General features: G+C 41.6%; 1 protein-coding gene across 8 annotated transcripts in view; it reads right to left on the reverse strand.

Annotated features, from left to right (window-relative positions):
* FER (FER tyrosine kinase) overlaps positions 1–14,111 on the reverse strand; it is a 339,100-nt gene that overhangs the window by 305,876 nt on the left and 19,113 nt on the right. For 4 of the 8 annotated variants that reach the window (XM_075932040.1, XM_075932046.1, XM_075932042.1 and 1 more), the window contains exons 2-5: positions 13,454–13,734; positions 11,488–11,605; positions 11,111–11,286; positions 8,128–8,392 (exon numbers count right to left, since the gene is read on the reverse strand). In XM_075932040.1, coding sequence (XP_075788155.1) covers positions 8,128–8,334 — 207 coding nt within the window. In that variant the 5' untranslated portion in view covers positions 8,335–8,392; positions 11,111–11,286; positions 11,488–11,605; positions 13,454–13,734. Of the gene's footprint in view, positions 1–8,127; positions 8,393–9,285; positions 10,226–11,110; positions 11,287–11,487; positions 11,606–13,453; positions 13,735–14,111 lie in introns of those variants that run through there. The other 4 variants (XM_075932044.1, XM_075932043.1, XM_075932041.1 and 1 more) reach the window with 3 other exon arrangements.

The following is a 14,111-nucleotide window of genomic DNA, read 5'->3' on the forward strand; positions in this document are numbered from 1 at the left end:
AGTAGTCCTGCTCCTCTGTGCTCAGCCATGAAGAAATCATGCCATCAGATGCAGTGATGCTAGGTTTGAGTGGAGCAACCAGCTCTGATTCTTCAACAATAAATCCCATTCAAGTGGGAATATCTAGTAGAGATGCGAAATAGAGGTCCAAAAGTATGCTGAAACAGTGTCATTGAGCCACACCCCAAAATACCTATATGACTTCTGTTTTGTCCCTCTTGGTCTTATGAATTAGAAGAACCAACTGGAAGGTATACAGCAGTGTTCCCATCCAAGGAAGCAGGGAAGTGTTGGACAGGGAGCCCCTGGCAAGCCCACAATGCAAACAAATATGCTGACATTTTCTGTTCTGTCTGGACATAAATAGGTCTACCTGGGCAGTTCCCTTCATGTTGAAATACATCTAACTGGACTGACAACACATAGCAGGAAGAGAAGGACCTGCTGAAGAGATCCAGCACATTTCAGGAACCCAGAAGATGCAATGCCACCTGATAAATGGCATGCTGCACACAGGAATCCCACAGCCTCTTGACACAGGGCAGATGAATGGGTTCTGGCTTGCTTGTTGATATAAAATATTGCAGGTGTATTATCTGGCAAGATCAGCAATACTCATGTCGAGCATTTTTATGGAAGGAGCAATCCTCCAGCCAACAGAGGACCTAGTGCCAAAGAGGACTCCCCAAACCAAATCCAATGCATCAAAGACCAATGTCACCAATGAGAGTGGAGCTCTGAAGGGTACCCCTTTAAAAACTGATTGTGAGTTTGTCCACTACATCAGAGATGACAGGACACTGTAACTATGATCATTAAGTCCAAAACATGTCTGCCATGAAGGTAGACCAATGCCAGTCATGAATATAGAGATCTGGGCCATAGACATGTGTGCTGGACCATGTAAATACACACATAACCATGCAGTTTAGCAGCCTGAAGCATAGCTGGGCATTTGTGAGCAGGTGGGCTCTGACAAGCATGGTATCAGACACAGCTCAGATCTGGGACTCCAGAAGATAGATCTGACTTAGAAAATCCAGTCATCAAGGTATAGAGACCTCGGTACACTTAGATATCTCAGATAAGCAGACGTCACTGCCATGAAGGCTCTTGGCATAAACAATAGCCCAAAGAGCAGTGTCATGAATTGGCAGTGGTACTGCCCTGTCACAAAACAAAATAATCTCCTGTAACCATGCAAAATAGAAATACAAAAATAGCCATCCTTCAATTAGATGGCAGTGTACCTGTCTCCTGCATATAGCAGCCCTGGAGATCATGAAGCACTTCAACTGCTTGAAATATCTTTTGAGGTAATACAAGTCTAGAACGCGCAGAGGTCTTCAGGACTGGGAAATATCAGCAGTAGCACAGGATGTCTAAAGGGTTTTGCTGGCGAGGGTTCTTGATGGCCAGAGTGGTGGCTGAAGTGCTCTGTGTATTGATTTGGTGTCTTACAGAGGAGAACCCCAGTCTTCGGCTGTAAGTAGCCCTGGTTTTAAACAATTCGCCCTGATCTGACCTTCTCAGCAGTGCCCAGACCAAACCCATATATTATAATGACACAGGAATATTTCAGGTCCTGAATGGACTGCTGCAGCTCCTGCGACAGCCCTGAGAATTGCAGTGTGAGCTCCGTTCGCACGAACACAGCAGAGGACAAAGACCTCTCAATCAGCCATATTCAATACAATTCAGAGAAGCCTCTGGCCACCATCACAACCTCCTCCAAAATAGATACAAAATCTTGTCTGAACTCCTGTAGCAGGCAGTCCTTAAATTTAGCCATCGAATCCCATATATTATAATTATATCACCACTGCAGCACCTGCTGGATAGAGATTCTGAATTGGAGACTGATCATGGCATGAATTTTTTTGCCAAAACAAGTCTAGACTCTTTGAGGTCTTATTTTTAAGCCTGACGCAGGCCTGGCCTTGCCTCTCCTATGCTTTAGCAGCAGACCCCATCAATGAACCAGGAAGTGGGTAGAAGTATAAATACTCACAGGTTCTGGCTGGGACATAAAAAAAAAAAAAAAAAAAAATTTTTTTGCCTTTTTTGATGTTGGGGGCTGAGGGGACACTTTCTGGTAAAGGACCTAACCACTTTCAGTATACAGGCAGTCCCCGCGTTACGTACAAGATAGGGACTGTAGGTTTGTTCTTAAGTTGAATCTGTATGTAAGTCGGAACTGGCCTCCAGATTCAGCCGCTGCTGAAACTGATCAGTTTCAATAGCGACTGAATCTGGATGCCAGTTCTGACTTACATACAGATTCAACTTAAGAACCCCAGGCATCCCCAAGTCAGCTGCTGCTGAAACTGATCAGCGGCTGATTCCAGGAAGCCCTGGGGCAGGGGCTTCCTGTAGTCAGCCACTGGTCAGTTTCAGCAGCGGCTGACTTGGGGACGCCTGGGGCAGAGCAGCTGGGTGCTGCTGGGTTGGTCCAGTAGCGCCGCCGCTCCTCGGCGCTACTGGACCAACCCAGCAGCACCCCAGCTGCTCTGCCCCAGGTGTCCTGATTCAGCCGCTGCTGAAACTTTGCTCCAGGTGTCACTGGTCTGCTGGAGACGGTCCCCAGCAGACCAGGGGCACCCGGGGCAGTTTTTCTCGCCCGAGAGGTCGAGGTGGCGGGACCGCTGCGCTCTGGGCGGTCCTGCTGCCTGCGAGCTCCGGGGCGAGAAAGCCCCGTTCGTAAGTGCGGATCCGACATAAGTAGGATCCGCGTAATTCGGGGACTGCCTGTATCTTCATATACTGGCAGCTCCACTTCTGAAGGTGCCATAGCCACCATATCCTCTGCTTCTAGTTACAAGTTTAAGGCTATTCTCTTCAGAAGGTCCTGGTGACTGTGAAAGTCATCTTGCAGGAGAAGGTGGCTGCACCTAGCAAAAGGTCTCATCAGAAAAATTAAAGAGGACGACAACCATCGTTCCCTGTAAGCTGTGCACTTGTGCAACCACTCAGAAAAGATTCAAATGCCACCAAGCTGATTAGCAGAGTGCTCACAGCTAGGTTTTTTATTTCTACTAGTGGTGAACATTTGCACATGCTGCGGGGCATACTAGGAATGTGGAAGTTAACCGGTTATCAGGTTAACCAGTAAGAACTACCCTAAATGGGTAATGCTTACCAGTTTCAGTTAAGCATTAACCAAAGGGGGCTGCAGCAGCTCCCTACCTGCCATTGACTAGTGGTTGGTTCCTGCCCTGCAAGAGGCCCACTGAAGACAGGGGCTGCTCTTGTCCAGAGCAGGCCCAGGTGTCCCACAGCATGGGTTGCTCCTATGGAGTAGCCTCTGTCTGTGGAAAGTCTTCACTAGCCGCAGACAGGAGCTGTTCCAGGGTGGTTGGGGGCTGGCAGCTGGGACCTGACAGCAGCCCTAGCTGCAGCATACAGGGGGGCAGAGGGCCCCATGGGCTGGGGACTGCTCCAGTCAGACTGAAGCAGTCTCCAGCCTGGGATCCTGCTTTAGTCAGTTAACCAGTTAAATGCTAAATAAACCTAACTTTTAACCAGTTAGATCAACAACCAGGATTTTACATCCCTACTGCACACGGAAGTTTATTCTGCACATGGATGGAAAAAATCTACACATGGACAGAAAAGATTAATGAAAACATTGATGGTAACCAGGTTTGGAGACAGAGATCAGTGCTGCATAAGCGAAAATTGGTGCCAAGATGGCAAGTGGCATCTACATGTTTTCTAAATATTTAAACATTCTTCTGGGTCTCCTCTGAATTCCCTCCAATTTATCATCATCTTTTAACTGTAGGAATTAGTACTGGACACAGCATTCCAAGAGCAGTCAAACCAGTGTTCACTTGACAAGTAATATAACCTCCCTATTCCTACTGAAGATTTTCCCGTTTATACATCCCAAGATTACATCAGCCCTTTGACCTCACTGTCACTCAGGTTGCTCATGTTCAGCTGATTATCCACCTTCACACCTCCTCTTTTTCTGAGTCACTGTGTCCCAAGACAAAATCTCCATCTTCTAAGTATGGCCTACATTCTTTGTTCCTAGATGTATGACTTTTACACTTGGTCAAATTAAATTACGTAGTATTGCTTGCACCAAGTTTATCAAGCAATTCAGATAACTATGAATTAGTCACTTGTCCTTTTCATTATCTACCATCAATAAGTTTTATATTTTCTTCCAGGTCATTGATAAAAATGTTAAATCGTGTGTGGTCAACAACCAATCTCTGTGGAATCTCACTAGAAACATACCTACTCAATGATTAATCCCATTAACAGTTACATTAAATAGCGAGTTTTAAACCATTTAATGGGTGCCATGTTAAATTTGCATTGTTGTAATTTCTTAATCAGAATGTCCCATGTGATACCAAATCAGTTCTTAGAGAAGCCTATTACATCAATGTTATTCTTTTATCACCCAACCTTGCAATGTCAACAAAATAAGCTATAAAGGTACTTTGATAAGTGTGATTTCCACAAAATTGTTTTGACTGCTTTAACTGCTTTATCAATCAAGTCTTGTATGAGCCACTGCATTACTTTGCCCTGGATCAATGCTAAGCTCACAGATCTATAACCAGAGTTAATAAAAACTGATGGTTTAAAAATCAAGATGTATTTATTAAAACTGGTTTTATTTTTTAATTCAATAAAATACTAAATTTCTCTTTTAAAAATAACAATTACAATTAATTCTCGTCACAAACATGTTACACATACACTTACAGTCTCAGAAAAATGAATTAATGGTTCTAATCTGTCCAGGCTAACTACTAGCTCTTACTTCTTGAAAATTCCAGGCTTTGAATTTTTGTTTCTCAGCAGACTAAAAAGTAACATGTAGAAAGGAAGACAACCTAGACAGTATTATTTTTGTTCTGTGCTTTTGTGGTGATGGACCATGGCCAAGCACTGCAGAGGAGTTAGTTAAGACCTAGTCTTAGAGACACAATATATAGGAAAGGACGGAAGGAGCATAGAAAGGAACAATGGAGTGAATTTCCATCAACTACATTCAATTAGTTGATAAGGGCACTTCTATTAGTTGATAAGAGTCCACCCGTCTGTTGCTACATTTCAAAGGCAGAAGTGCTGTGCTGCATTCCACCTTTGAAATATGTAAGAGCTCCTGCTAAGGCTCTTGTACATTTCGAAGCAGAAGAGCATAGTGGGGACTCTTGTACATTTCAAAGGTGGAATGCTACCCGTGCCCCTACCCCTACCACAGAGCTGAGCGAGCCGGCTTTTAAGCAGGCTCCCCCCAGCACCCCATCTTCCAACCCCAGCTGCTGCCTTTTTCTGATAGAGGCAGCAAGGGGGACGAGTGACTTATCGACCAGTATGCCAACTATTCAATAAGCTTTTGCCTATCAAGTAGTCGACGAGTCGCTTACATCCCTATTTTGGGCATAAGACAGACCTTATCTGGGAATATTTGGAAGAAATTCATTCTTTGAGTAAAGAAAGAAAATGTGTCAAGTATAAGCAGTACAAGAAGATGATGCAGGACTTAGCTACAAGAGTAAAACATCATAAGGAAAATTGCTTACTGGGAGAAAATGATGTGGATGAAGATGTGGATATGACTAAGTGGACCAACTGGTTAGTAACAATTCACTTTGCAATGCATCATTCTTCAAGACTCTCTCTCTCTCTGTCTTATAGTACAAGTATGATTTGACAAGTAAATTCCCAAGTTTTTTTACTGTGCTGGATATTGCTATGAAAAAAGTTTTACTTAGCTAACGGCTATTTAACGGCTTTTTAATTAGTTAACTAGATTTAGAATATATCACTCAAATATACATACAGAAAGCTGCAATAAGAGAAATCTAGGTGTTGCCAGTAACCAGTGTCATTTTCTTGTTTTATATTATAAATATAAATGCCTCTTATTTTGGAATGAAGATGTGGATAAGGCTAAGTGGACCAACTGGTTAGTAACAATTCACTACCACTGACCTAAGGCTTAGTAACAGGTGAAGTGTGGAAGCCACTGCCACACGGTTTCTATTTTTTGTTAAAAAAGCAAGCTTTTAAAAAAAACTACAAAAATACTATGTTTAACAATATTACAATTATGAGAAAAAGTCTTGAGAAACTCTGGCCTTAATCAATGCTTTGTTTTTACAACTACACACTGTGGTGTGAATAATAGTCAGAATGTCAGCCTTAGCTCTGAATTTCCTGGCTTTTTTTCTATTTTTGTCACAGCCTTTAAATTACATGAACAATAGTTTCTATTTAACTCTTTAAAAAAATCTTACTTCAATATAGTCTAATGCTAACCCCTCTAAACATAACATTATATGGGTTACATAATTTGTTGGACAAAAGTTACCATGGTTTCTGTAAAGGGAAATCCTGTCTTACTAATCTATTAGAGTTCTTTGAAGGGGTTAACAAACATGCGGATAAGGGGGATCCAGTAGATATAGTATACTTGAATTTTCAGAAAGCCTTTGACAAGGTCCCTCACCAAAGGCTCTTGTGTAAATTACATGGCAATGGGATAAGAGGGAAAGTCCTTTCTTGGATTGAGAACTGGTTAAAAGACAGGAAACAAAGGGTAGGAATAAATGGTAAATTTTCAGATTGGAGAGGGGTAACTAGTGGTGTACCCCAAGGGTCAGTCCTGGGACCAATCCTTTTCAACTTATTCATAAATGATCTGGAGAAAGGGATAAGCAGTGAGGTAGTAAATTTTGTGGATGATACTAAACTGTTTAGGATAGTCAAGACAGAAGCAGCCTGTGAGGGACTCCAAGAAGATCTCACCAAACTGAATGATTGGACAACAAAATGGCAAATGAAATTTAATGTGGATAAGTGTAAAGTAATGCACATCGGGAAAAATAACCCCAACTATACGTACAGTATGATGGAGGCTAATTTGGCTATGACAAATCAGGTAAGCGATCTTGGAGTTATCGTGGACAGTTCTCTGAAAACTTCCACGCAGTGTGCAGCGGGGGTCAAGAAGGCAAATAGGATGCTAGGAATTATTAGGAAAGGGATAGAAAATAAGACCCAGAATATCTTACTGCCCCTGTATAAAACTATAGTACGCCCACATCTTGAATACTGTGTATAGATGTGGTTTCCTCACCTCAAAAAAGATATTTTGGCCTTGGAAAGGGTTCAGAAAAGGGCAACTAAAATGATTAGGGGTTTGGAACGGGTCCCATATGAGGAGAGGTTAAAGCGACTGGGACTTTTCAGTTTAGAAAAGAGGAGACTGAGGGGGGATATGATAGAGGTCTATAAAATCATGAGTGGTGTGGAGAGGGCCGATAAAGAAAAATTAGTGATTAGTTCCCTAAATAGAAGAACTAGAGGACACCAAATGAAATTAATGGGTAGCAGGTTTAAAACTAATAAAAGAAAGTTCTTCTTCACACAGCGTGTAGTCAACCTGTGGAACTCCTTGCCAGAGAAGGCTGTGAAGACTAGGATTATAACAGAGTTTAAAGAGAAGCTAGATAATTTCATGGAGGTTAGGTCCATAAAAGGCTATTAGCCAGGGGATAAAATGGTGTCCTTGGCCTCTGTTTTTCAGAGGCTGGAGAGAGATGGCAGGAGACAAATCGCTTGATCATTGTCTTCAGTCCACCCTCTCTGGGGCACCTGGTGCTGGCCACTGTCGGCAGACAGGATACTGGGCTAGAAGGACCTTTGGTCTGACTCAGTACAGCCGTTCCTATGTACCCCAGAGTCTACAATACCAGAGATCAAAATTAAAGATTCTAGCTTGGTCCTTTTTTTTCAGTTCAAGCAGAGAAGTTTCATAACACATTCTGCCCCGGGACTGTAGCAGACATACTTCAACCTCTTTACTAAAACTAACTCTCAAGAAGCTGCATGAATGGAATCCAGTGGCCACTGTTGAAGCAGAATTACATCTGGCTTAACAAAGAATGAAAATGGAAAAGGTGGGAGAATGAAGAAGATGGAACACAAGACTCAGGGTAGCATAAGGGATTCACCCCCAAAAGGACAAACACCAAAGGACAATGAAACACTTTTGAAGTTCATCTTAGAGATGACTTTACAATGCAGAAAAAGGAGTTAACATAATAATTAAAACAATAACACGCCAATTTTAATTTTTAAATAATCTTTTCTTACCTTGGATACATTGCTAATATAATCCAGTTGGGAAGTACTCTCTTTATCAACTTGATTACAAAGATTTTGTAAAGTGGATGCATATTCTTTGTCACTTTTTACTCTCATGGCCATAAATTTCTTCACAGTTTCTAGTAATCGTAACTCCCAATCTTGCAATTTTAACAAAGCATCATGAGAATATTTTAGGTCACTTCCAAACCCCATCTTTATAAGGCACTATATATGCTATGAACAAAAAGAGAGGTTCTTCTAGTCACCACATCTGTAAAAAGAAAATACATGAGAATTACATTTTATAGGTTTCTCTTTCAATACAATGATCACAAACTGATGACACATATTGAAATGTAAAGCAAGATGCTGCTATTTTAATTTAACCACTAATCTCTGAACAAATATAATCAGCCACAATTTTCAACAGCAAAAAACGGAGCTCCGCTTTGCACAGTAACCACTTAGAAAACAGCTAGTAGCAGAAAAGGGCAGTCCTGCGGTTAAAGCACTAACCCAGGACTTGGGAGATTCAAACTTGCTAACTCCACCACAGACTTCCCATGTCAACTTGAGCAAGTTGCTCAGTCTGTCTGCACTTTACTTCTCCATCTGCATAAAGTACTACTGCATAGCAGTACTTTCTTACCTCACAGAGATGTTTGTGAAGATGAGCATAGTAAAAATGGTGGAGTTCTTAAATAATATAGTAAGATGGTCCATATAATTATATAACATATATTGAATTCCCAAACTAAATAGACACATTTGATTAAATAACTGAAAGAGATCAATGGAAACAAATATATTACCAGACAATAATCCCAGATTATCCTGCCTGACACCTAGTAACCAGACACCCTCCTTTCTTCACAGTATACTGCACATCATAATCCATAAAATTCCTAGTAGTTAGTCAATTGTCAGTTGTTAACACTTCAGGAATCAGTGTAGTGGCCCCAAGCTTAGGAGGACAGGGAGAGGCATGGGAGTGGGGCCAGCAGCCCCAAGTGCAGAAAGATTGGAGAGGGATCCCACTTAATTGGTTAACTTTAATTCTGGCATTTCATAACTTTTGAGTGCTTGACTTTACAACTTAAGCATAATACTTTTTCCTAAGCCAACTGAAAGAGCAAGAATTTCATCATGAGGAATCACACTGACCCCAATTTAAGTCAGCAGCAGGCAAGGACTCTTTAGAATCACAGCACAGCCCCTCTGCACTTGAGCAGGGTAAGTGGTAACTGTAGAAGATTCTTCTCCTCTATGCAGACCTGCCACTAGAGAGGGGGATGTGACATACACTTGGCTATTACGTTTATAGCTATTTACTAAACAGCAAAGCCATGTAGAGACTCAGCAATTCAATTCTATGCTCTGGGGGAGTGCTCTCCAGTGTATACAGACCTTTCTTTATTATCAGACCAGCCTCTTTCTTTCTGCTCAAATTTGCCACTTCTTCAAAGCTCCTGTCCATCTCTCTCTACTGCTGCTAACCTCAACTCTGTCTCCTGTATCTCACTTGCTTCCACCTTCCCTCCCTGGTTCCCTCTCCTGACCTTCTCCTTCTCACCTGCTCTTTTACTTACCACTCCTCCTGCTACCTTAAACCCTCCTTGCGCCGCACCCCGCATTACAAACTCTGCCAGTTCCTGGCCTTGTCATTTCCCATGCACCCACATAACCACTCCTATTCAAACCCCTCACTCCTGGCCCCTATCCTTTCCAATTCCCTGGATACCTGCCCTTCTTCCATCTCATGGGCCTATCCTCTCCCTCCCTCTACTCCTGTCCCTATCCCACAACTCCTCTTCTTTCCCTACTCAATTCCTGCCTCTATCTCCCCACCCTGCCTTGCATCTGTTCCCTGGTTGTTCACCTGTAAGCATTTTAATCAAGCTGCTATTTTCTCCTCCATGCTCTTCAGGCTAGGGGAATGAGGTCCCAATGAGCATAAATCAAGACAGTCTCAGTGGCGTAGCGAGGGATCTGGGGGGGGGCAGTTCTCCAGCCCCCAACCCCCACGCCACACTAAGGTGAGCACAGGGAGAACGGTGCAGGCGGATCTAGGACTGCCCAGTCTCGCCGCAGCACCTGCGGCTGCGGCCACATCAGACCAACTCGCACAGTTCTCCCTGCGCTCACCCTATCATGGTGCCATGGGGCAACTGCTCCTTCCACCCCCCTCACTATACCAATGGACAGTCTCCCTACTCTCCCTTCATATGCCCAGCACCATGGCAGTCTACAAGAGGAAGAAGGTGAAATTGCAAGGCAAGCTCTGCTCTGCAGCCCTGAGCTGAAGCAGGCTACAGGAGTCAAACATGTGCAACTCCGTCAGCACACAAGAACTTTTGAGGGTTTGAGGAGAAAATTTACTACAAGAGGTACAAATGGAATCTTTACGGAAGTTAGTGTTTTCTAACCCCCCTCCAGGTCTGAAATATTATTTTTGAAAAAGGATGATCAACACTGCACAAAATATTCCAGGCCATACCACTGGTTTATATAATAGGATTTTAACAGCATCTGTATTAGTTTCCAATCCATTCCTTATGAATACTAAAATAGCTTGTTCCCTTTATGGCTGTAGCTGTTGTCATGGACAGCTCAGTGATCATCTCACTCTTTACAGCAACAATATATACAAATGATAGCACATCCAACGTCAAGTTCAAGGCTTTGGCACTGATGCCCAAAACCCTCCACATGAGCTTGCAATTTACTTGAGGCAAAAATCTCACCTTCCAGAATGGATGCTCTGTAAACAGCTGTGCTCCACTAAAACAACGAAACTGACTAACAAAAATATGAAGGGAGACAGACTTTTTTCGCTACATGGCCCATTACAAACCTTACTCCCACAATAACCATTTAGAATATACTAGAATGTAAGATACATTCATTTGACTCTGCTTTTCCACTATAACCACACATTCAAAATGTTATCTATATTAGATAGAAAAACATCCAATTGTAAATAACAAACATTTGTCTATCTTTGACTGTGCTCCTTTTTCTTTAGGCCTCCTATCTCACTTGTCATCTGAAAAGAGTAAGCTCTTCCGTGCAGGGCCATGTCACATTATATATTTATGCAGTGCCTATCACAAAAGAACCACGATCCTCTTTGGGGCCCTCCAGCAGCCACTGCAATATAACATTCTAAAAACAAAAACAAAACAAGAAATTACTTCTGTTTGATAGATGGACAAAAAACCTGTATTTTAAGAAAGTTAGTACATTGTACCATAAATTTCAACAGTAAGGAAAATTATTAAATGACAAATGTTACCATGGTTAGTGGTAAAATGACCTGCTGACTTTTAGCTCAGGCTTACTAACAGAAGAAAACAGTTCACATACTTTTTTAAGTGTTGTATTACAGAGATATCCGATATCCTCTGATCCAATGTCCAAATCTTCTGACTTATCCTTTTTTCCAGCACTCCTCCCGTTATGTTTTTTTAATTTCCAAAGAATTCTGTGTAAAAAACACACACGTTTATTGTTTTCATTTATTTTGCTGCACTCTTTAATACTTTACAATAATTTAAACTTCAACCAGATCTTTTGCCTTTTCAGATCATCAGTTGAAGACATGACATAAGGAGCAAAGATTTTTCTAATGACCAGAAACCATACTCTGCCATCCGTTTTTATACAGAACTCCAAGGAAAGACAACAGTTTTGCTTCAATATATATGTCACAGAATAGTTACAATAGCTACATATCTGCAATTACTGGAAGTAGAAAGGTTTATTTTTATTTTGGTGCCTTTCATTCTGTGATATATATATATATATATATATGCGCAAATACATGTTAGTATCTTGTTTTACACAATGCCCTAGCACTCGCGGCTCCTCCTCCCTGCGGGCTAGAAATGCCGACACCCTGTACCATCTGTTCCAGCCAGACCATCCTCTTGCGTCTTTCAGTGCTCACCCTGTGTAGGAGATGCCTCAGCACTGTGGAGTATGTTTCCAGTGGAGGCCATGTTCAAAGGATGCCACCTGCAGGCCATGCATTAGCCTCACGTAAACCCAAACTGCACTGCAGGCCACAAACAAATGGGCTGCAGGTCGCATGTGGAGTAGCCCTGACTTAAACAGAAAGTGATACCCCCCTACACCCCCCGTTGCGCACTGCCCCATCACAAACAGCCCCATCCAACTACACTCAATAGTGGGTCTACCTGTTCTTAAAGCTAATTAAGTTGTTTGCTCCCACAACTTGTATTGGGAGAACAATTTCCCACGGATGGTTAGAAATAGTCTTCTAACTTCCAGCCTGAATTTGTCATGGCCAACATAAAAGCTTTTAGCTCTCCTATTCTTTTCTCCCACGTTTCTGCTACCTAGAAAACTGTCTTAGCAGACAATGAAATCCAAGAGACACCAACAGTTCAAAGGGGGTGACCCATGAATCTTGTCAAACTAAGTTAAGGTCCTAGGAAGGAATGAGTTCACAATTAGGTGAGTTAATACTCATTAAACTCTTTAAATATCACCCAACCATGAGGTATGAGAAAAATCAATAATCTTAACACAATTTCATTTCAAGGGTTATTAAGCTCATTTCAAGGGGTATTAAGCATAACAAAGCTTCTGAATTTAAAGAAAAATATTAGTGGTAGTTCTGATGGAAAAACACAGGATAATTAATTTTTTCCTTCTTCTCTTTAGTATCTTCACTAATGGGAAACAAGCTCATACCAACAAGGCACATCAAGATGTCTGAAGGCTTGGTTTATATGTAGGAAGTGAGGAGAGTGGTAACAGAAGAGATCCTTTGCTAATTTCTTTCAACTGAAACATGATATAGCCATGTTCTTTCTCTGTTCAGGATCTAGTCATGTTGTGAAAAAAAAATCCTCATTATCCTCAAGACACCATTTTATCTAACCATTTACAATCCTCTAAGATACATCTCATCTATTCAGACACAAAATTTCCATTATTTTCTCCATTTGCTTTTCAATTGAATACAAACGAAGTAGTCATCCTCTTGATTTGTCATATTTCAAGTAATTATTTCTGCAGGTGGCTTTAGCTTACACTCAATAAGAAAAATTCAATCTTGAGACTCGTCAACAGAAGCATCCACTTTGGGAATAAACTCTGATGCTGTTTTAAAGACCATCTTATCATCACGAAACACACAATGAGGCTCTTTCCGGAGTAAGGCTATAAGTTCTGAAAATTATCTAGCAGATGTCATTGTGACTAAGAAAAAGATTTCAATAGACTGAAAATAAGCATATTACTAGAAGCCTCTCTCGGAAGCCTTATTTTAATGATTTACTATGCCCATAATCATGTAACTCACCTGGAAGTAGAAACTGTATCTCAGAACAAGAGCGCTGCTAACAGTTGAAAGGTACGACAAAATTCAATCAGGAACTGATCAGCTATCCAAAGGTAGGGCTGTCATGATTATACTTCTTTCAGCTTCTCCAGGGTTTCATGCATTGTAAGTGTCTTTGGCACCTGCATACCGAAAGTGTAGGGCAACTGATGTTATGTACCTGAATTTGCACGTTCTTGGATCTTGCTTGTTAATCTCCTTTATCTTCTAGAGATCCTGGATGACGGAATACCAGAGCCTGTCTGGAAAAAAGGATAAACACAATAGACGATGTTGGGGCAGAGAATACATATGGAATATCTTACTCATCACCTTGTCCATGTCAGAAGATGTTTTCTTCACAGACAGGTACTCCTTATCTTCTGTGATTGCTGTTAGCAGCTCTCTTCACAAAACGACAAAACACCCAACCATGCCTGTGTTTCTTCAGGGAGTATGAGCCATTGTTTCTCTCAAACTTTCTATCTTAAGATCAAGCACTGCAACTTAATTTCATTTCTCTAGATCTAATTCTTTGGGGAGCAGGTGGAAAATTCTAGCCCATGCTGTGAGCTTGAAAGAAGCAATTCAAATGCTTATCTCCTCAAAAAAAATCCTGCCTCTTAACTGTAGCAGGGAC

The sequence above is a fragment of the Pelodiscus sinensis genome, chromosome 6, assembly GCF_049634645.1.
Source record: "Pelodiscus sinensis isolate JC-2024 chromosome 6, ASM4963464v1, whole genome shotgun sequence".
NCBI classification, from domain to species: domain Eukaryota; kingdom Metazoa; phylum Chordata; order Testudines; family Trionychidae; genus Pelodiscus; species Pelodiscus sinensis.